Genomic DNA, 23,639 nt, shown 5'->3' with positions numbered 1-23,639 from the left:
CCTCGATAGTTCCACCTCCTTTCTAGCCGGGTCGGACAGGCGTCCACCCTCTTTCCCTGACTCGAGTTGACTCGAAGTCGACGGTCCCCATGGCAGTCGGTCGACAGGGTCGTTGCCGGATCGGTCGTGACTCCGGGAGGAAGCTCTTCTGCATCTGCACCTGCAGCTACACGGCAGCCTCCAGTCCCGACGACGATAACATTCATTGTTTTCGTAAGTCACGTCAAGGGGGTGCGTCATTTTTTTTTTACTAGGTTCGAGGCAATTTTTATGTTTTTTTTTTTTTGTACGTCAGATACTTTGAAATTTGTGAAATTCGGTTTTGCGATTGGAAGAATATTTGTTTGAAATGCCCCGCCGAGTATCTAGAAAGAATTCTATTTTACCAAAGATTCGATTTAGAAATTATATTTTGGATCTTCTTGGTAGCCAGGCCTCTAATCGGATTTCTTCCAGCTTCTGGTAACGCGCGTGGAACAATAGACAGATAGATAGATTTTTAATCCCGCTGGTAACATATCGCCGTTACGGGCGCGGTTTTACGACAATCTTGAGCCACAAACCGCGGATAATTACGCGATTAGTTTTGTGTACATTCGCCGTAGGTAATCACAGCGGCTTTGCTCTCTGCGTCGTATTTATCGCTGGCAAAGCTGCACCTGCATCGCGCTGGACCGCACGTCGAGACCGATCTCTCGCAAAGCACGATAGCAGCCACTCCACAAAGAGATTGCTCTCGAGTTTCTTCTGTCAAACATCACGGACGCGGCTTTAACTTTTCCCTACCGCCGCGATCAGGGTTAGCCATCTCTAGATTGTAAAGGAAGCGCGGGCCAAGGAGGTCTTTAAACGAAGATAATGGCCCACTGGAGCCAGAGTAACTGGACGCCATTTTCTTACGTACGCGAAGTGCGTTTAATGGGTACACCGGTGAAGTTACTGAATTTTCGGAAAAGTTTACGAATTAAAAGTGGCACGACAAATTTTATTCCACATTTTCGATTTATTTTTAATCTGAATTGAAAACTTGCACCGACACTCTAATGAAAAAGCAAGTTTCTGTTATCATTTGTTAATATTATCCCAGAGAAAGGATTACGTGACGTTCGTTAAAAGACTATGAATTGTTTGAAATTTGAATGCATCAACAATTTTTTTTCGTAAGTGTATATTTGAAGAGTTGCACTTCTGACACATTCGTTAACCATCAGCAATTATTATGTTCGTCGATGGGATTCGAGTACTTTCCTAGCTTCTTATCGTCCACAGTCGCACGAATGATAAGAGAAAAGATTTTGTAACGCGATCGCGGGTGCCATCAAAAATGAAAGCAACGAATCGCTAATCTTTTCTGGTAGGCCACCGGTGTCACGACGATTATCGATGGCTCATTAAAGCGAATGTCAGACGACGTAATCCAACACATTGTCTCGTGTTCCGTTTCGCTATCAAGAATGATAAACGGATTATCGTTGCATACGAAACGACTGCGCTCGTTTGTCCCTGCCGGATCACTTTTCATAATACCGGCGCGGAAAATATGGGACGGAGGATCCTGTTAAAAAAAGGATACACAGAAAAGATGGGGAACAGAAATTGGCGCTTGTTAGCGACCGTGACGTAGCTCTTTCTTAGTTGGAATAATGGTAAAGAATAACAACGGAAGTTTACATTTTCGTTAAACTATCGGTGCAAGTTTTTAATTTAGGATAAAAATATATTGAAAATGTGGAGTGAAATTTGCCGTACCACCTTCTGTTAGAAGTTCGAAAATCAAGTATGCGAACACTTGACTAATTATAATTATCGATCTAACAGATTTCAGTGCAGACTATATTTGATTAGGATGGTTAAGCAAATGAGGACGAGACAGTTAAGCCTTGTAAGTTTAATTTCATTAGGGAAATTGTTCAGGGTACCGTCCACGTTTCTGCATACGGAACCGTGCTCGAAACTTCTTGTAGTCAAAAATCGTTTCAAATTCTATCTTTTGGAAATCGTTGGTAGCACCCCTATCGGAAAGTTAACGTTTTTTTTTTTTTTAATTTTCGAAGTAACTGAAAGGATTTGCAATTGAATAAAAAGTAAGACAATAATTAATAGAAAGACACGACTTTTCGGATATTTTCATTTGTTCGATGTGTCAGCGATTATGGCATCTTGTGTCGCTGTTTGGCTCACGGGTCATAGGTTGGCGACCATTGCTCTATATTGTATGTAAAATAATCGTATGAACAAAATCGTCAGTAGACACTGATTATTATTGACATAAGAATTCACTACTTCTTTTTAATTATTATCTTATGTATCTTTACGGATTAACGTTCGAACAGATTATGAAAACTTAACTTAAACACAAGAATCAACCACATTTTAATCGCCCAAATACACTCAAATTTATTACACTTTCGAAACTGACGTCCACTCAAATTCATCCTTGAGCGCGATTTCCGGGTGAATCGTGCTCCTCGTTTTATTTGCAAAAGAAAAACAAGAGCGGCGGTTCGCTAAACACGAACTTGATTTATTGCAGCGTATTTTTCTAAGACTGGTAGAAAAAAGAGTTATCCGTGGCTTAATCGCACACGACAGTGAATTTTCTTTTGTTTTCAGGTACGCGGAACGCAGTCAAGCTGGCTGCCTCCGCCGGTAACCCCTCCGCCGCCGTCGCCGCCTCCGCGCATCCTCCTGTGCTTTGGAGCTCGCGCAGGAAGCCGGGTGAGTGCATACGCTTACTATATCTAGAACAACCCCTCGAGGGCACCGACGCAATTTTCATTCTCAGCTCGGTCGGTGCTGTTACGTAAATTTCCATGATTTTTACGCGTGTTATGGCGGGGAAAACATGCTGCAGTGGAAACTGTGCATAAAAAGCGTCGGAAAATCAGCTGCTCCCTCTGTGAAATTTGTTCGCTGTCCTTTGGAAATTATTTTCGCCGCCCCGGGACGATTCTATCGTCAACGTATCGATAAATTAATAATGTCGTGGAAAAAGCTCAGAGACGTCAAGTATGCCGCGCAACATACGGTCAGTGTAAGAAGTATTCGTACAGCCCATTTAAAATAAATGATTCCTGTACGAATACTTATTACATTTTATTTCATTTTTCCCCAATTATGTATAACCTCTCCTCTATCATACAACAATACGCGCAATTCGATATCGTCGACGTACATGTGCATGTCTCGCGACATAATTGTCGATTTAAAAAACGAAAGATGACAGGACAGGAGAGATTCCCGTGACGCAGTGGACCGTTGAAAAATTCAGACGTGATTTGACGCGTTACGCAAACAGATCTTCGCGCATGCCTCGTTTAAAGTTCAAATTAAAGTTAACGTCCGCGTGAACCGCGAGCGACGGTCACTTCGGGCTTCCTGCTCATCTGGCAAAAGGGGTTGCGGGGATCGCGGGGACGTGTAATTGGCCCGAGGGTTAATTTCTCCGCGACCTGCTAATTCGATACGAGTCGCGCTCGTTTGACCCGCGCTTATTGTCCCCGGTCAGTCAATTCAGAACCTCCGGGCGGAGGTCTTTTGGGATTGGAGCTCGCGAAAGGCTCGAATATTTCATATCTTTTAATAATGCAGTTTACGACGGTGCTGATTCCGTAATGACCCACGGTGAAACAAGCTTATGCGCGCTTCGACCGTAATTATCGCGGTTTTGATGGAAGCTACGGTTAACCGGGGGTACTTGTAATAACTTTGTTAACGTTCCGGTACGCGAAAATTGGCGAACGCGGTAGCGCATGATTAAACGGGAAATTTTCACCCTGGGTAAATGGGGAGGAATCGCCTCTGATATTGTTTACGTTTCTTCGCAACCAGCAGCGGAAAGTGATAGGTACGAAAGGGAAGGGCGACTTGGTTTACTTCAAAGCGGTGCTGCACCGCTAGTAGTTTATCTAAATCATAATTTATTTAAATGAATATTTCTATTTTATTCGAATAAAAATGTATTCAAATACATTTGAACCTCACTCCTCTGAGGTGCACTCTACTGGAAAACGATCAATCATCCACAAAATGACGAACAACGTGTAAAACCGTCATGGCCACGTTGAATCTAGCAGTAAAATGAGATTAAGACGGGTTCTCACGGCATTGACACCGTTGACAATGCCAATGGCAGTCCGATCCCGAAGCGCACTCTTAAACGGATCTTTCTCTTGCGTTGTGTCTCGCGTTCCAAACGAGTTATTATTACTTTGGCCCGTACGTGGGCAGAGAGCGGAAGGTCGCAACCTCCGTGAATTAGCGGCGTCCTAATTGACGTATCCGTTCGAGTGTTTTCAGCTTGAAGAAATGCAGCTGCGAGGATCAAAGTCGGCAACGAAGGAAGGATCTCGTTGAAGCTACCGCGAAGAACGAGAAACGAAATTCTGGCCGAATTCTGTAGGGGGGGGGGGGCGATTTTGTGCTTTCCTTCGACTCTCGAAGGGAAATTAGGAAAATATTGGAGCGTTCTGGAAAATAATTTAGATTTAGATATCGTTTATTTTATTAAACCCAAAAGTGCAGTAAAATATAATTCCAAGCTCGATGGTTATGTAGTCTTAATTTGGAGGTAATTGTATCGTTCGAATACTAGGTGAATATTTCTCTACTCGAGTTATATTCGAATACTACTTCAGCGACTTCTTCCCCAGGAGAAAAGTAACAGCGTCGAGCTGCGAAAGTTAAGAAACGAAATGTGACTCACGAACGCGAAGTGCGAATGCAAGCTTAGCGGGGAGAAAACGATCCATGGGTTAATTACGAGATCGTTGCTAAGAGAATTCCTTAGCGAGTATCTGGACGATTAGAGAGTTGCAACTGTCGGTCGTGAGGTAACGGTCGTGAAACGCGACTTCAGAGGAGAAATCTTCTTCTTTTCGTTCTCCCTCTTTGCTCGCGAATGTTTAAATAGCTGGAAATCATTGTTAGGGTATCGAAGTAGTTGAGTATGATTATTCGAACATTTCAGTGTCCCGATATAATTCGAATATTATTATTCAATCAATACTCGAATAGTTGGATATTCCAATACTACAAGAGTATAATATTTGAATAGTATACAAATAATATTCGCATAGTCAAGTATTGAAACGACAAGAAACTCTGAAGATTCCGATTTCAAGTCCTCCTTCTAGCCTTTAGGTTTCGTGCAAATATTGTTTCTTCCTCGAATTGCTTTCAGCCTAAATATCCAGTCCGTTTAGAGATCCGTGGACAAGTTTGTCCACTTTTTTTTTTCTTCTTATTCCTGGTTTGCGTAGCCGTCGAGGAAGGACGGACAAGAGGTTGAGTTAATGCATCGTTTCCTGAAACATGAGGTAATTCTCGATCTGCAGCCGACGTTTCTCGTACGACTGGTCGACGACGCCCGCGCAGCCAGCCGTTTTTCATTATTCCCAGTCGTCAAAAGCGACGACATCCGCGACAATGTAATAAATTACGTAATTCCGGTTCCCCGCTTATTCTTCGCGTGCACGGAACTCTTTTCAATCTTGTATTACCCTCCGTCCCTCGTCGAGCGCTGGTGAACGTAAAAATTATTAAATAGAATTCTTTCATAGAATGACGAGGTAATCGATCAACGTCTGCTTTTCGTCGTTCGAGTCCCTTGCGACACGTTGTGGCTGCTTTACTCCATTGAAATTCAAATCGGATCATTAATAATTAGACTCGATCCCAATTCAGAGGTAGCTTAGACTAGTCGGACAGAAATTCAACTTTCAACCTCCGATTGTGAATTTAGTGAATCATGTTTCGTATTGCTTCGGAAAATTTAAACGAAAGACCATATTATCATTTTTGCTATCGCGTGTGCAAAGATTTTATTTTGCATAAAGATCCGCAGTCGATTTATTATATAAAAAAGAAACGTAGGATTACGACTTAGGAACTTTTAGAATCTCGTGTCAATTTGCTTTCGAACAGGTTATCGTTTTCGTTCATTTGTTTTTTCTCACGACGGTTCTTTTTTGCCGAAGGAAAGTACCGATAAAGCGTCGATGGGTCAGTTGATGTAACCTCGCAGGTCATAGGTCGTCGACCACTGGCTTTAAGTAACGATAAAGTTTCCTGCTTGGATTCGCGATTAAGAGCTACCCCCCACTAGCTCACGTTTCTTCGGCTCGAGCCCTGCCTCGTGTTTTGAAATTTAAATACGAGCGGATAGTTTAAACAAACAGTCGATGGAAGTCGGTTGTTTTTCCGTCGTTCGAAACGTTTTACTCGAGATTAAGATTTTCCCTCTGGCCATCACCCACCTTCTCGCCGAGGACGATTTCGTGGTCGAAATAAAGGTTTGATTGCACGTACCGCAATCAACGCGAGCTCGCTACTTTACACGACATCGTTGCTCCAGAAATGTCTTCCTTGCTGTGGCACGCGCAACGGGCAACGATAATATTCGGCTGACAGGACACGTCAGTTATTTTTCCTGACAAGGCACTCGTTACAATTGAGAGGGGTAGGGTGTTTTGCCAACTTGCCAGTTATAACGAACTTCGAATAACGTACAGTCAGGATCTCTTGGAGATTGAAGGAGATCTGGGTCACTTAACTTTCGAGGAACGTCTTTGCTCCACAATCTTTGAACAATATTAATCCTTCCTTATCGTAGGTGCGTGTCGTTCGAACGACAAAATTAATAGTTTCACGAGCAACTATTAGAAGGACCAGAAAGTAATGTCGTTTCCGCGAATGTCGATACTTGTTTATCATTTATCGGAAGACTGTGTACCAATTGATTTTTATCGATCAGGTATTGGAGATTTGCACGCTAAATGGCAGATTGGTTATTTTCTGGTCCCCCTAACATCATTTATGGTGAGCAGTGAAATCTATAAACGTGTCTAGGTTCAAATTCGTCACTTATCAGTCGAGCAAACTTTTGCTCGTCCCTGATGACGACACCTCGGGGAACGGTGTGGCTGACGGGGAATCGTGATATCGGCCACGCGCGTGAGGCCTCTGCGCTTTCGTCGAAAGAGCATAGAAGACCTGAAGCGAGTAGCGACTACTCGTACGTGGAGGAATATACTCTTCCTGTGGAGAGGCGAAGAAAGAGACAGATATGCCCGGAGCAAGTTGGCCAGTCCGTCACGTTTTCACGCGGAACGATGTACGTGCGCGCACGAGCACACATGCCCTGCCGGGGGGTTCCACTCGCGTACCTACACGAGTCTGTCGGATTATGCAACTGATGAGTTAGCGTTCGAGGTATGGTACCCGTGCACGAACCGACAGTCCAGCCTCTAACGTTGCTTTTAATCAGCGAAACTTTCTTTCCCTTGCATTTGTATTTCCAATGAAAGGAGCCTCTGGCTGCTGGAGTATGTTAATCCTTTCTCCGGCAAGAAGATGGCTCTATTACTCCACCGCCAGGTTGGGCGGAGTAATCCCACCAAGAGGTCGGGTGCATTCAGCGGAGACAACTGTCCAGTAATTCTCTTTGATACCCTGCTTCTATTCGTCTAGTCGTTTCGAAGCAACGAATCAAAGCAGAGAACACAAGGGAATTACTCAACAGTTTCGCAACTGTTGTTTCCGCTGAATGCCCCCTTTGAAACTTGTATAAATTACCTAGAAACTCATCAATGACCATCCCTCCAGGTATTTACGCTCGCTAGGTGACCTATCCTCTTGCTCCTGGTACCGAAAAATATGTGGCTCCTCGTCAACTCGCCCGGTGCAGCCACCTGACCCTCGAGTTGCACTCTCGCTGTGGTCCGACAAGCTGTGTCGCGTCGTCGCGCGAATGCTAGGATTATTTCTGGTGCGTGAAACGGTGAGCTACATTCGATTTTGCGCGTCCACGTTCCGCCACTCGTTAACCCAGAAAAATCGACTCGGCTATTGGCGATTTGCGAGAGCGACTCGCCTCTCCCCTCTGGCGTCATCGTCGGCACACGCGCGTGCATCGTTCGAGAAAGGTCAGAAGACTCTTCGCGGGCCAGAATCGCGGCACTTCTGTCGCGAGGGCACTTGACGATGACTAATCGTCGTGACATTATTTCGGCCCACGACCGACGCCGGGATTTGTTGGTTAGAATTCATTGAAAACTCTCTCCACCCCGTTGCGCGTCGTCGTGTTTGTTTCGTCACGCGTAAGTAAGCGTCTAATTAACTCGCCCACGTAGCGCGGCGCAATTTGCTTGAACGGAAGGAAAGGAAAGGGGGAACGGGACGCCTAACGCAGAAAAAAATAAAACGAACGACGGTTATTAACTCGTTAAATTGATATTTACGTATCGCACTCCAATATCCGCGAGTGAGAAACCGGTGGGGCGACGGTTGTCGTTGATTTCGTGGATGGAGTTTATTTTAATGCCTGATTGCGCGTATCGGAAGGTTCACTGTTGGTTAGTTTCTACATCAGGAACAACCCTCGGGGGCTGCGGTTATGTTTGATCGTAGCTACGGTACGGGTTTAGCAATCCCGAGGTACCCGAGCTGTAATAGAGCCGGTGGGCCCTTTTAGACTACTGGCGTCTCTAATGGGAGAATTATGGAGAGATTTACATAACTTTTTCATTTTGCGAGCCTATAGTCTAATGAAAAATAACAATTAACTATAACATACACGTTATGTAGTGTAAAAGATGAGACATGCTTGCATTTAAGTTTCATATGAGCGGAGTCATCGAGAAGGTTGATCTGGTAAACCTCGACTCGATTAGTTCCCAATTTCTAACGGTATGCTAGCTTATCTAAACCGCTTAAAATCGTTTCTCGCTGTTTAGATAAGCTGGCATTCTTTTGCACGCTAATGCTAAAATCCTTTACACGTAATGTTCGGTAATCGGGACCGCCGTTTATCAATATGCGAGGCACAGGTGGAGATTTTTCCCTCGGCACTGGTCGAACTCAAACAGACCGCTCGAAGAGGACAGTGAATGGGATACAGCGTCGAGCCTTAATTCTTAGCTTAATTAGTCGCCTGAAGTGTATTACTACAGAATAATGATCGTACACAAGTTTCACTTGGAGGCGGTACCTTTGATGTAGCTGCCACGAGATACGTTCTTTTTATACGAGTGCGCATCCCTTTTACGCATGACGGCCGTTTTAAACCGGGTTAAGACATAACCTCAATTACAACGTGAAAGATTTTATGATGAACTATTGGGTTGTACGGAAAATAATTTCGTCTCTTTCTTTGTGAAAAAAAAAAAAACACAGTTTCCTTATATTTTCATTGTTTCTTTATATAAACGTTTCATTGAATTGTATGGAAGAATCTTCCAGCAATTCTTTCGCTTATATTCGGGGCGAAATTTTTGCAATATAGCCGGGCACCGCTATAAACTTGGTCGTCGCGCGTACTTCGTGGAACGAGACTCCGAGCATAATCTACACGTATCCCTCTCCTTTTTGCCACCAACCTCGTCGTCTCGCCGGACGTTCATATACTTACGTAAATGAACGAACAAGCGCGTGGTTATCAGACGAAAGCCGATGTAAGCACATACTCGACGGGCCAAGAAACAGATAACAATTTTTATCTGACCACCCGTCTTCGAGCCATCGTTCTCTTTCGCCTTCTGGACTCCAATACGCTTTGCCATTTCGTCGGAGCTAGCCTGATTCCTCGGCTTTCTAACGCGACGCGGTAGCCGGAAGCTCGTGCACGCGTGTGCACTCGGTGAATTTGTTATGACGGAATCACGTGTACGTTCTTCTTGGAAAAGCGCGCGCGCTTTTTCTCGATTATACCGGGAAACGCGACGTCGACGCGCGAACGACGCGTTCGACTGGAAACTGAGAATTTTATGGGACGTGGAGGGGCAAGATACTTATTTACACATTTATTTATGGGTAACTTAACAGAATATACTGCATTTATGCAACATTTATTTTCAGTTTAAGACTACACAACATTTTCAATGTATATATATATATCATTTTATGACCATAGAGGTTAGAAATTTTAAGGGGTGATTCTACATTCTAAAATGAGACGAAAAGCAAGAATGAGAATATTTGATTAGAGACTTCGTTTTCGAGTAATTAATTGTTGAAGGTACTTATAGACGGAGTCTGACGCGAAGGACTTATACTACTGCCAGCTGACGCGTGACAGTGCCGCAACCTTCTATGAAAGGGCCCCACTTACCTGATAAGTGGACGTAATAATTTAAATCACGTTATAATGTTATAATTCTTTGTAAAATGCATTACGTAGTGCATTTGTTTAAACTAGAGTCATACATGACCGAGTATAAAGACACATAAACTTTACTATTAAACGAACTGAAAGGCATACATAAAAATTTCATAAAAATTAGAACTATTGGTCTCAGAAGTGTCCGATTGGGTACGAAAATGACTCTAAATGAAAAAAAGATGAGAATTTCTCAGTGCACCGTGCCTCCCACCCTATCTGTCGTATAGCGTTCTCTCTCTCTCGTTCCCCTTTGACTCCAAATCTTCAGTTCATCTCTCTCTTTCACTCTCTCTCTCTCTCTCTCTCTCTCTCTCTCTCTCTCTCTCTCTCTCACACACACACACACAGACACACACACATCGATTCTTAATAATCCCTCTCGTTTTGACTTGCTGTTTCTAAAATCTTTCCTTCTCGGTGACTGTGAAATCTTCCCTCTCTCGGTCCTGCACTCTTTTCTGCCTAGCCGCAGCTGTTTCCGTCTGTTATCTCCCTCTCTCGCTCTCTCTGCCCGACTCTCTCGCACTCCCCCACCCCGCGGGCGCTTCGTGCGAGCCGCGAGAGAGTAACTCGACTCGGCTCCGGCAGTCGCGGTTAAACTCGCGCGGGAGACGTTTGAATGTGTGCAATTTCGCGCGTCGCGCGCTTTATTCGTACACGAGCGGACAAAAAGATTGCCTCCTTCCTCCGTAACGGTCACCTTTTTCGTTTCGCGGGCCGCCAGTGTCGCTCTCAGCGCACCAAGTGAAACCGTTTATCGTAAACAAACCGACTCGTGCATTCGCGAGACGGATCGCCAGTTGTACGCCACAGTACGCGACGCGTCGCCAAGAATCGGCGAACTGTTTACTGCGTCGATCACTGATCTCGGCCCGATAAAAAATCCCTCGAAGATATCCGCTGCAAGATGACCGCCGTCGCGCCGATCGACGATTTCCTGCGACGCTGTTTTCAACGAATCGCGAACGCACGTTGCAACGCGGAACGAGGAGGATAATTGCATCATTTTATGGGCATACGTGTCTGTAATCATGTGCGGATAGATTAGTTCGATGTTTCGGTGCGCGCATATGTTAACGAGTTCGAAAGGTTTCGGGGCGAAAGTGTGTAATAGTTGGGTATTTTTGAAATGATGCGTTCGAAAGACAGTTCGGAGTGATTCGCAAAGGCAATTTTATTATTGGTTCGGATACGAGATAATTTCGAAGCGCTCGGATACAAGATACTCCAAATTTCCGCTGAAACATCTCTGTAACGCAAAGTGACAATTTTATTATTCGTTCCGATACGAGATAATTTCGGAGTACTCGGATAGAAGATGCTCCAAATGTCTACATTCAGATGTTTATAACGCAAAGTGACAATTCCGACGCAGTTTTGGACGAACGGTGATTCCACGGTACGAAATCCCTCGGGTGAAGATAATTACATCATAGGTACACGAGCCACGTACCCGCGTGTGCGAACATACATATACACATCACGAGATTCCATATCTTTGCAATATTGAACAAAACTCGTATTCGAAGATAATTCGATCGCTTTCGCGTCGTAAAAGTGACTCCAAGTGGCCATTCGGATACAAGAAAATATCCGCTGGAATCCACTGGTAGACGCTTCGACGGATATCCGGCGCGATCTCGACGTTGATCGATGCCGTTCGACTCTGAATCGAAGTCTGGTGACACAGAAGCGAGAAGGTAAACAAGCTTGCGCGCGCGAGCGCGCACCACCGTGCACGCTTGTGAAATCGCGGTGTTCCGGATGTCGAAGTGACATCGATCCTCGAAATCGAACGGAATTCGACTCGTTCTCGTGGCCCGAGGTCTCGCGGATACGTTCGCCGACATTGGAAAAAGAAGAATCGGAGAAACTGACGGCGTCACGTCCTCGAAGATACGACGCACGATTGGCGCCTTTTTTCTTTCAAACGGAAAGAAGACGAGCATCAGCGGCGCGGGGACAGGGGAATGCTCGTAAATCAGAGCTTCCCGTTCGTACCCTTTGTCGGAGGAAGAATAACTCAAACGTCGAATCGAACGCGAAGGAGCCGCTCGAGATACTGTTTGGACGTCAGCTGTTCGTTCCACGACTGCAGTGGACACGCGAGAATTATCGTTGGGGGTCGATTCGCTGAAAAAAAATCCGCGTGTTTGAAACGTTACCAAAAAAGAATTGACTCAAAATTGGATCGGACGCGAAGAAGTTGCGCTACTGTCTAGACGTCAGCTATTTCTCCTATTAGTAAAGTATATTCACGGAAAAAAAATCGAGTCGAAGAAGATTCATAGTTGGTACCCTTACGTGTACCTTGCAATCGTTTGGTCTGCGTACTTGAGACGTTACAAATAATGTGTACACAGTGAGATTAAAAATTGCGAACTTTAATAGTGCTTCTCTTTCAACACCTTACAATATTTCTTCGGAGATGCCCAATGAGAAAGCTTCTATAAAAATATCCTCATTTCGAAGATGTCGTCAAGTCTGTCAAAAAAAGATATCGGTAATCGTTTCGAAAGGACTTTCCAGAAAATTGGCTCAGAATCCGAGGTCCTCGTAGCCAATTAACCGTTGGATCGTTCGAATTGGTCAGCGTTGCGTATCGAGGATCGTTAATTGTTCGCGGAACGATCGCCACGCTCGGAGCACGACCGGTCAAGGCGTCTTCCACGAAACGATTTCGCGATTAATACAGCGTTCGGCGAACAGCGCTCGGGGGAACCACCCAGTTCCACGGTGCGTGTCGTGAGTTGGTTTTCCGTGCTGTGTTAACAATTAGTGCCACGTGTCCGATAGATCGGTTCGATCGGTCGCTGAACATCCTCTACGATTAATCATTCTTCGCTGTGAACGAATGACTCGCACCTACCTCGACGCGCATCGAACGTTGAAGTCTCCGATCGTCAGCGTTTTGTAGACCCCACGTGGGTATAATAACGACATTTAACGCGAGCTTCATCGCAGAAGTGGAGCATACTTTGAAGACAGTACAAGGAGGAAGCCGGTAGAAGAGAGGCACCCTTTGAAGTCCAGACAAATAGAGGAAACCTAGGAGAAAGAATATATATATATTCCAAGCGAAGAGATCGCTGAATGCGTAGGAACGAGTTCGTTCGTCGTCCGAATTCCAGCACGCCGGAAGTGACGAGGACGACCGCTTCCTCGAGACGCGACGTCAACATTTCCCCGTGAAGCGTGTTGCTTCGCGCGCCAGAACGCCAGACCTCAGACCCGACGACCGTTGGGTTGGTCTGGAAGTGGCTTGAGGTTGGGGGGGCAAGGTGAAACGAAGAAGAGGAAACACGAAGAGGAACAAGGATGCGCTCATGGAGAATCGTGGCCTGTCGAGCGAGCGAGTGTCCCGCGAGACGCGCGCTTGGTCCTTGAAGGACATCGCGGTTTTCGTACCCTGAAGGATGGACTGGTCTCGAAACGACGAGTTTCACGCGAGACGAGCCACGCACGGTTCTTACACGACGACGTTATTGGTTATGTACGTGATTGCTCCACTTCGTCGAGGCGCCTCGCCACGGTCAGCGCACGATTATGCAGCTGAAGAAAGCGATGCTTAAGATATTCGATCAATGTGAGTGCGATGATTTTTTACCTTGCTTTCTCGCGATTCTTCGGGGCCTTTTGTTCGATCGTCTCGTTCGTTTTCTTCTCCCGTCACGGGTTATTGTTTTCCTGTCTGACCGCGTTAAAACCGATTTCTGACGGGTGAAAGTTTCGCGGAGTTTCGCTCGCCTCCGTCGCGTTTTCTACGTACACCGCGCCGCGGTATCGCGAGATGATTAATGAGTCTGCGACAGGGTCGAGATTATTGGTCGTATTTAATATTTTGAGATTTTTTTTAGCAGTGTCGTCCGAATATCAGAAATAATTTTACCTCAAATAATTAGAATGAAATCATCCCCACCGTTTGTTTCCTCAGCTCGAGCGACCGTTGACTTGACCAGTCGGCACAGCTGTGAAAACAAATATCGGCTGGCCGAACTTCAAAACGATGCCTCACATCTATTCATTTGATTGCTACTAATGCAAACTAAAATTTTATAGTGTTCATTGTACCTTTATATTATTAATGGATCAGCGAAATTTTCCAAGTGAAGATGAGACTAAAATCGCCGACCTTATTTAGGCTAAATTTAAACACTTGTACTTGATAGTTTTTCAGAAATGCAATTTGTTTATTATAAATATCTTTAATTTGGATTAGTAGTTATCACACTGATACGCGTGCGGCATCGCTTTGAAGTTCGGTAGCCGAGGGCGTGGGGCTCGTTCTTAGCAGAAACAGGCAAAATTATACGAATAAGTATATTCATTTCTACGAAATATTTAATTTCGTAATTTTACTTAAATCTTTTACCAAATAATCAGCTCATACGAGGTTGTTTATCTGTTACTCATACGATATATTTATTTATACGACGAACACCAAACACGAGTAACGTTTTGAAGTTAAATGATAATTTATTCGAACAACATAAAGGGGCAAATAGGTATTTATTCGTTATGCGAACGATATCGCTATCTGTTACGTATTGGAGCCTTCGGCCTTGTGTTTGTTTTACAACCGTATAGATTGGCGCAATAAACTTGAGTATAATCGTATACGTACAAATGTGCGATACACATTTTCTCTCTGACATTCGCTGCAACGCCGACCAATTTAATTCGTTTCAACCCTTTCGGACCTTGGCTCCAAATGACAATTTCTTTCCAAAACGGTTGCGAACAAATCGTAAACGTACAGTGTAAAATATATTGGGGGACGTAATCGCATAATTTTCTAAATATACATGTTCGTACATCACGTGCGTGGATCTTTAGACATTATATATGTATCACGGAATTATTGACTTTGAAATTTCATGTATATGTGTGCTACCGTTGAATTCGAAAAGATAAAGATAAAAAGGAAGAAAATACATAGTGACGATGTTTTATAGTGTACCTTATAATTTCTAATCAAAAAATTGTTTGAAAAGTTTCGTGGTATCGGTGATAAATTGTAACTTTTATATAAATAATTTCAGTCATTAGGTATTAGTATATTTTATTTATTTCTTATGACAATTCATATTTCATACTTTTCCTTTCGAATAATTTTCCTTTTACGCTGAGAAGTGGCGCCATTTATCTCGTGTATTAATATTAAATAGCGGCTTTAACCTAATTACTTACCGATAGTAAAAATACAATTAATAATGAAATAGACAAACAATATCGCGCTGTATAATTTTTTGCAATCTCTCACATCGTATTCGAGGATCGATTTAATCTAAAAACGATAATATAAAGGCCAAGGTTCGCAATAATCCATGCTCCGCTCGAGTAAATGTTTATTTTTAAATAATTGCCTTCTCGCGTGTCCATAAACGATGTCTTCGGTATCGAATATTAATTTCAAATAATGAACGAAAATGTTGCAACGTGTATTTTAACCTAATCACTCGACGAACGCTCCTTTTATATCCTCGCATTTTAATTTTACCTATGACTGTGCGTCACACATCAACATAATTAACGATGTTAAATTTGGGACGACCCAATTTCCTCATACGCGAGCTTGAATTTTTCACGCACACGCACCCTTATTCGTTTCCTTATTAAAATATTCTCCTACGACGCCCAAAAAGAATACGATCGGGACAATAAAACGCGAGACGTGCGCGTTCGCACATTAATAATCGCGTCGAACCGAAAACGCGCGCTAATTACTTTAAAGGCAAAGCGGGAAATAATTCAAGAGTCGGAGAGTGGAGACGGAAATGTAAAATTAGCCAGATTACATATTATATGGAGAGGTATATTTAGTAATATTAAAAATGTCTTTATCGATTATAAAAATCTTGGCATGGCGTAAAACGAGGTCTCCAGATGGCTGGGTCGCATAAGGAATGTGATTTTAAACGTGGAGATGTGTTTGCCAATCACTAGCTAGTCAGCTTTGAAAGAAGCGTGACTTATACAATTTTTTGTTTGGTTATTATCAGACTGCAGATGTTTATGGAAATTTGTACATACATAAATGAAGAACAAAAATTTAACTTAAAGTATGGTTTGACTTTTAAATGTTTTAACATGTATTTTATTTTTTATATTTTATATATTTAAGCATTTGTACGTTTGTCACGAATGCATAAATATTCACAGTCTAATTATTATATGTCGATTTTCTTATTTTTTATGTGTTGGAAAAAAGTATTTATTATGGAAATTCATGTATGAAAATAAAATATGACAGTTGGATGAATATCAGGGAATAGGATTTATTGAGGCTCGATTACATACTCAAGTGTGATAAATGACACTTCGTTGGCAATATAAAACAATAAGAACAACAGACACAATCGAAATAATAAAATAGGATTAATAAAGATTTATTGGTTTCGAGAGAATCACGATAAACGATTTATGGTGCTGCACCCGTAACTAATAAATCCCTATTAATCTCCTTCTGGTTTAAGAAATTGAAACGAGAAAAAAAAAACGATCGTGCATTAGGATCGAAATAAATTATGTGAACTTGTGCGCACGACTGGAGTTGAATTGCTTTTTTTGCATGGAAAGTGCAAAATTATAACATTTTTAATACAATCGTAAAAGAAGATTTGCATTTGTCGAAAAACGTGTTTTTCTTTTCGCGGATAAATCGGAATTTAATATCGGTGATCTGGATTGAAAAATGATTGCGTGGGGAAAAGCGTACGCTGGAATGAATATTAAACATCTTCGATCCACGCTAAATTCGGAGGTGAGTCGCAAAAGCTGTGGCGTTGTATGTCAAATGTTGACGTTGGTTGTTTAATATTTATCGACGATGAAATGTACAAACTCATCCATCTAAACATATTAAAAAAGTAATCTAAAATCGAGCCTCGAAAAAAATGGGGATTTAGAGTATATTGACATTTTGATTAATGGAAATCTCACGTACAAACAACAAGTTTGTTGTATTTAATTGTATAAAAATTTCAGAAAATCGATATTCTAAATCATTCCAAATTTAAAATTTTTAGATTGGAATCACAAAATTCCGTTCCCATCCAGCGTCAACAGGTCTCGAAAAATCAATAACCCTAAAATATTGTTTTTCATTTGGGTCCTTTACGTCTTCTCGTACATTTGTTCCAGGCATCGAGTAAAGTATTGCTTCGATAAATATACAACTAAATTATTTCGCATGATGTACAACACTGCAACATGCTTTTCCATCTCGACCGTGTATTTCTTAATATTTTCTCTCGAACTCAAATGTTTACGTTACCTCGTGTAAACAAGTTTCCTAACTTTAGCACGTAAGTGTGTAATGCTCTTTATTGAAACAATAAATTACACGAGCATTCTCAGTCGTGGTGCGAAATAATACTTACGCGGAACACACTGTTCTGCGCTCTTATCTCACGCCTATCGTTTCCTCAATTTCCTCTCTCCGGAAGGCGAAATCTAGCCGGGTCAGCGGAATGAGTCGCGACGCGGGCAGCATTCCTTAAAGTAGTGGATTCCAAACATTTTGGGAACCCGTTCCCTCGACAAAGAACATCATTTCCGCGCCGCAAGTAGATGAACGAGCAATTTATGTTAGCTCATTTTCGTCCATAGATTTTCGTTTCATAGAAATTAAATTGCTTCCATTCGTTCGAACTGATTGAATTCTTGATTTATGAAACGCATGGACTTATGTTCTCTTGAATGACTACACATCAGTCAAGTCTTATCGCTTCGTCGTATAGCGAATCTACTTCGTGAGGTTTTTAAGATAGAAAAGTAAACATTCGGTTAGGAACAATTGTCTCGAATTCTGTCGTTCATCTTTTTTTTTTTCATCGAGGATACGCTTTTGGCCTTAATCAACTTTTGGAATCGAATAGTTAAGTAGTCGAATACTCTACTCCACCGTTCGACTACTTCGCTACTCGAACAACCATTCGAATAACAAATCTCCACGTATTTCCTCTCGTCGATAAACTTCCAAGTATTCGCGGTCAGGAAATTCCTGTCGTCGAGACAATTGAAAACCCATGAAACCGTCGCGCGACGTGACGGCTGTCGGCGCGGTCTCCGTTACCAATAACCCGATGCAATCGTGCTCGCAACGAATTCGCTCGCCGTGGAGTTCGGGGGAGTCTCCCGAGCGCGTTTCCGCCACGCGTGGAAAAGAAAGCGCCGCCGTCAGCGTCGTCGACGTCGCTTCTCGCAGAAGGAAAAGTTTTCGTCCGTTCGAGCGGAGGAATGGAGGCGTATCACGGCCCGCTGGAAATGCAGCAGCCCGCTCGAATGTCACGTACGAAAGTATTGTATTTCGTATAACCGTTTCTTCCCTCTCCCCTTCCCTCTTCGGGACTTGGAACGATCGCCTCGTGTGCAATAAAACGCGCGCGGTTAAGAGCGTTTCTGCGCGGACGGGCGCGTGCACACCGGAGACTTCGGGTTTGGCACGCATGCGTGCGTAACGTGACTCCTTCGTGCACAGCATGGGCTCCATTAATGGCCCCCAGGTCGTAATAGCGTAATAGCTCGACAGGTTATCCAGAAGGTATCGCGGATACCCATAATCCCTTTCGGATAACTCGCCTACCCCGTTATGACTCTGAGATTAGCTTTGCTCTCGCGTCGAGTCTCTGTTGAGTTCGTCAAGTATGCTCGTGGTTGGGATCGTTTCGAGAGGATATTTTATTTATCTTTTTGTTTGTTTGTTCGGGTGAATCTGGTGCAGGACAATTGGGTGGGCGTGATGAATATGAAAGTGAGTAGTTTTTTTTGGGGGAGGGGGCGGTAGGGAGAAAATTTTAACAAAATAAAATGGACCCTCAGGAGCTGTAGTTATGTTTAATTGTAGCTGCAGTACGGGCTTAGCAATCCCGAGGTACCCGAGCTGTGGAGTGGCCAGTAGGTCGTAACAAACATGTAAATAATATAAAGCATCGAAAAGTAACAAGTTAATAGACCAATACGTAGGTACAATTGTCAATGTAAATAAAACAGGTTATATGGTCTTATAAAATAAGGAAACGAACTGTGAAATAAAACGGATAAATTCCGTTGGATAAAATGGCGGTCCTCCATTATACTCTCATGCGAGGGATGGTCGATAGGATGAGCGAGTTCTAACAGTGCTCTTCGAAGTAAGCTCTTGTCGATCGTATATAGTTGCTCTAAAGTTTCCGCCACTTCTGAAAACATCGTTGCTAGTCTTCTACCGAGAGCTTGTCGAGCATCCCAGGCACGTTCACTTTAATTGCGTCAACATCATCAAATGTTCACCCTTTCAGCTTGATTTTAGTTCTGGGAAATAGATAATAGCCGCAGGGAAGCAGGGTCTGGGGGAGTGTGGAGGACGAATAAGGATTTGAGTTAAGCGAGAGAACTCACAATTTCTTCGAGGAGTTGTTTTTACCCCTAAACGAAAAATAGTTACAGTACTAGCATCGCTCGAGCTATGCCATTAGGGGTGAAAACATCCCCTCGAGGTAATTGTAAGTTTCTACTTGCACAATTCGTATTACTTGTTTAATTTTCTTGAACTTTTAGGTCGTCAAACTTTTAGGTCGTCAAACTTTTTTAGGAAGCGTTGACTGTAGTTCCGAGATGACAGTATGTATTCCTGTTGCATTGTTATCGTGCAACCTTGTGTATAGATTAGCATCGCTCAGAGATCTATCGTTGCTAAGAGTTTTAATTGAAATTAGAGCTTGTCATGCGTAGGAATTAGCGGCGGGATCGATTCAATGACACAGTCATTCGTACCGATGCGTATCATTTCCCGAGCAATTGTATTGGAGATCTCGAACAGGTATCGAAATGAGTTGTAAAATCTCGAATGGTTCGCTCCATAGTTGAAATTATTTAAACACTTCTCGTCGGATTCACTGGCCTGGTATGCTGTGCTCAAACACATTCCGCCATTTTTACGTTGGCGCGACACTCCCGGAAACTGTTCTATATCTATTCGTGACTCCACCTGCCGGAAGACTCGTCTTCTTTTCCTTCGGTAGATGTCGTAGGCCCGGTGCTCCGTCGTTTATCATTTCGCGGCGAGGAGCAAAATATTTGTTCTCCGTCAACGGAGTCGATGATACGAAACCGAAAGCGGAAGTTCCCAGCGGTCGAAGCACAATCGCGATTTCGCTCGCTGCTCGTTTGGTCTTCTGCGCCATTTTGGCAAATAATTCGCTCACCCGTAACGTAATTTTCGCACGTTCGTTTACCATTTGTTTGGCCACGAGAGGGGGACTCGATGAACCTCGATTAAAACCGCTCTGTCACGCGTGTTTGACGAGTTTGATCGCACGATCCTCGAACTTTTCTAATTCCGGCGTGGAATTAGTTTCAGGAGATTTTTAGTGGTTTTGGTGTTGGATTTTCAAACTTCGATTGTCATTGATTGAATATTTTAGTAATCGAATATCTTTGTTTGCCTATTTAACTCCAAGAAAGGTCAGACATTTGGATCTAAGCCTGGAAAGTGTTACTCGAGTTTATCGACCTAAATAATAGTATAGGTTTCCGTGAAACGAAATGTATTCTTCTGTCCTTGCACGTTGCGTGACTTCTTTTTCCTACTTTTTAAGTATCGTAGTCTTCTCTGTTGAAAATGTTATGCCTTATCTCCTCCACTGAATGTGTTGCTGAATATTGCATTGTTTGCTATGGATCCCTTCCTAAGTCGGTCACCATACATTGGAAGCAACAGTCGCCTCAATCTTCGCGTTGTCGCATAAGTGACGCAAAGGCTTACTTCGACGATGAAGTCAATTTACGAATTTAAAGCGAAGTATACCCACTTTCGCTTAAAAATTTGAAGTACAAGGAAATAGAGGTCAGGTACATTAATGCTTGGATAAAAAATAAATTTGCTTAAATGGAACTTGTATATTTTTATCCATAATAAGATCGAATTACATTCAGGATGCTTCGTAGAGTTCAAAAAATGTTTTATTTGTAAAATAAATATTGTAACTTATACGTAGTCATCTTTCTACTTTCATTTTTTTTTTTTCAACGAAAGAAAATTTTGCGATTTTTTGTTTGGAAAGAGTGACGAGAAAATCTTGCCAGGGGTTGAACCGTAACCGTTCAATTCGAGTATCGTGCAAACCGAAGGTTAAGTGTATTGGCGAACGATTCCCGGTCAAAATCGCAATAAAGTACAGCGGCGGGTCTTGGTGCTTCGCGTAATCGGTGTCGTTACGCAATGGTATAGCGACGGTTACCTTGGGCAATGCAAATACGCGTCGTTATTCGTCTAGAATGCCGGCTGTCTGGACGACCAATCACGTGTGACTGTGGACGTAAATTTTCGAACATTGTACACGCGGCGTTTCACGCTTTTTCATTAATATTACCGTCAAGCTGTTTGTTTTAATATTTTATTAAACGCGATACGAGCAACCCGAGCGCACGGAGATGATGAGAGCGATCGACGAGCATCGATCGAATCATTCGTTTTAATTGAATTTCATTATTTAGATTCAACTTCGTTACATCTGCAAAATTTATTTCCTATTTTTATCGTGGTTAGGGTTACCTAAATAAATATTCAAATATTTTATGGATAAGTAGACATTCGATGGCTATGAATGAACTTTAAATACTCGAGTATTCGAATAATTACTACTCAAATATTTGAGTACTTAACAGTATTGAAATATGTGAATATTCGAATATAACTTTTCGAACACTTGAATTATTCATATATTTAGCGAACATAGTTCAAACAGTACTCGAGTGCTTGAATGCTTGAGTATTCGAGCAGTTCGTGACAAACCTGCAGTTTCATCGAATGAATAAAATTCTTCCTGCTCTGAAGAACCCAACGAATATTTTATTGCTCATATGCTGACGAAAGTTTTCGGAGATATAAGAACGCGTATATCGCGTAAAATGAGAAGAAAGTTTGCGGGTCGAACGAACGTCGTTCCCGGCGCGGAAAAGTTTCGGAAGGTTGGAATCCGCGACGTGTCTTTGAAATAACAAGTTCGTGGCAACTTCGTTGATTCGCAGGACATTCGATGAACCTTTCTAGCATGGAACTTTTTTGGTCGGTTTCCAAATCGACGAGCTGCTTCGCGAGAAAAACAGACTCCGCTCCGAAGGAAGAGTGGTCCAGTCACTTTCAATTTAATTGTGAACATAGTTTTCTCGATAGAAGCTTTTTCTGCTTTTCCTATTTATTTTTATAAAACATATTGCCCCAAAAAACAACAAACAAAACGAAGCACATACTTCTTACGAAAGGCATGCACCCTTCTTATAAAAAAAATTTATTTCCATTTATATTTGCTCGTGTTCAGCGAGTGATTCTTCACACCAGCTGGGGCTGCAAAATATTATCCGCGCCACCATAACTGTCTCTCCGTTATTTCCAACGGCTTGATAAACGTATATGCAAAAAGCGAGCGGTATAAAAATATTTTCATAATGCCCCGTGTATTTTATGCTCGAGGGGTCGGAGCTAGAATACAAAATACGAAATTCTTAGGACGCAAGAACGACGCGAGCCGGTTCCCCCGAGCGCGATGGTGCTCCATTCCCGATTATTTATCGTCCTTCGTCGGCCATTCTTCAATATCGCATCACCTGCGGAACATAGACCGACCTACGTGTACCGAATTTTTAGGCGGACAGTTCCCGGAGGATGATTCAGAACTTGGAATTACAAACCAGTTGGAAAGTTTCCAGTTTATTGGGAGGGCTCCCACTAGAACGAACGGGCACACGACCGAAATTAAGATTAAATGTTCATCGCAGTCGAAATCCTCAGCTGGGGCGTAACGGTTCTTCCCGTTTCCACGGGAAGCGCCAAATTTCGCGATTTCGGGAAATATATGTCGCGCGAGCGGTACGCGATTTCGAGAACGTCGAACGCGCGCATTCGCGAAATTACGAATTTAGATTTATTCCGTGCCTGAACGATGAATCATCGCGACAGAATGTACGATAGTTACCGCGAAACAATGAAGGATTGTTTCTCACGATTTTGTAGAATTTTCTATTGATCGGTGTTCCGCGTCAAATCGTTCATTGTTCGATAGTGACGCGGGGGATTTCGGTGTAATTTTGGAATGATGTAGTTGGCGAGATATTAAGGGGGGTTTAAGTCATCATTTGGCGTTCGAATTTGTTCTGGAAACAGGGGACGTCAAAGTTTGCGATATTTGAATATTTTAAGGCGCGATTTAAAAAGTATAAATTTCTTCGATAGCTAGGATCGCTACAACTATCGATGCATATCTATGACTGTTTCACAGACTACCACATATCAGGACAGTATAAAATTTTGATTTTTTACATAAATATGTTCCTGAATGTCTAAAGATTCATACAAGCTCGAGTATTATTACAGTAAATTACATGATTTATAATCGTAACAAACGATAAATGTAAGAAAATTCTTCGTTCGGATTTTCGTCCAGCTAGACCGCCGGATTGGTCCGCTGTGCAACGTAGAGGAACACTGTTGACCCCGGTT

General features: G+C 42.8%; 1 protein-coding gene across 5 annotated transcripts in view; it reads left to right on the top strand.

The window, feature by feature from the left end:
• Positions 1 to 23,639, top strand: part of LOC128876368 (dual 3',5'-cyclic-AMP and -GMP phosphodiesterase 11) — a 71,811-nt gene that overhangs the window by 26,417 nt on the left and 21,755 nt on the right. For 3 of the 5 annotated variants that reach the window (XM_054122682.1, XM_054122684.1, XM_054122683.1), the window contains one exon: positions 2,614 to 2,718. Coding sequence is in view for 1 of the 5 variants with exons in the window: in XM_054122680.1 (XP_053978655.1) it covers positions 13,706 to 13,745 (40 nt within the window). In the remaining 4 variants the exon portion in view is untranslated. Of the gene's footprint in view, positions 1 to 2,613; positions 2,719 to 10,736; positions 13,746 to 23,639 lie in introns of those variants that run through there. The other 2 variants (XR_008457010.1, XM_054122680.1) reach the window with 1 other exon arrangement.

This window comes from Hylaeus volcanicus, chromosome 5, assembly GCF_026283585.1.
Source record: "Hylaeus volcanicus isolate JK05 chromosome 5, UHH_iyHylVolc1.0_haploid, whole genome shotgun sequence".
In the NCBI taxonomy this organism is placed as follows: Eukaryota; Metazoa; Arthropoda; class Insecta; order Hymenoptera; family Colletidae; genus Hylaeus; species Hylaeus volcanicus.
This window is presented reverse-complemented; position numbering and strand designations above follow the sequence as displayed.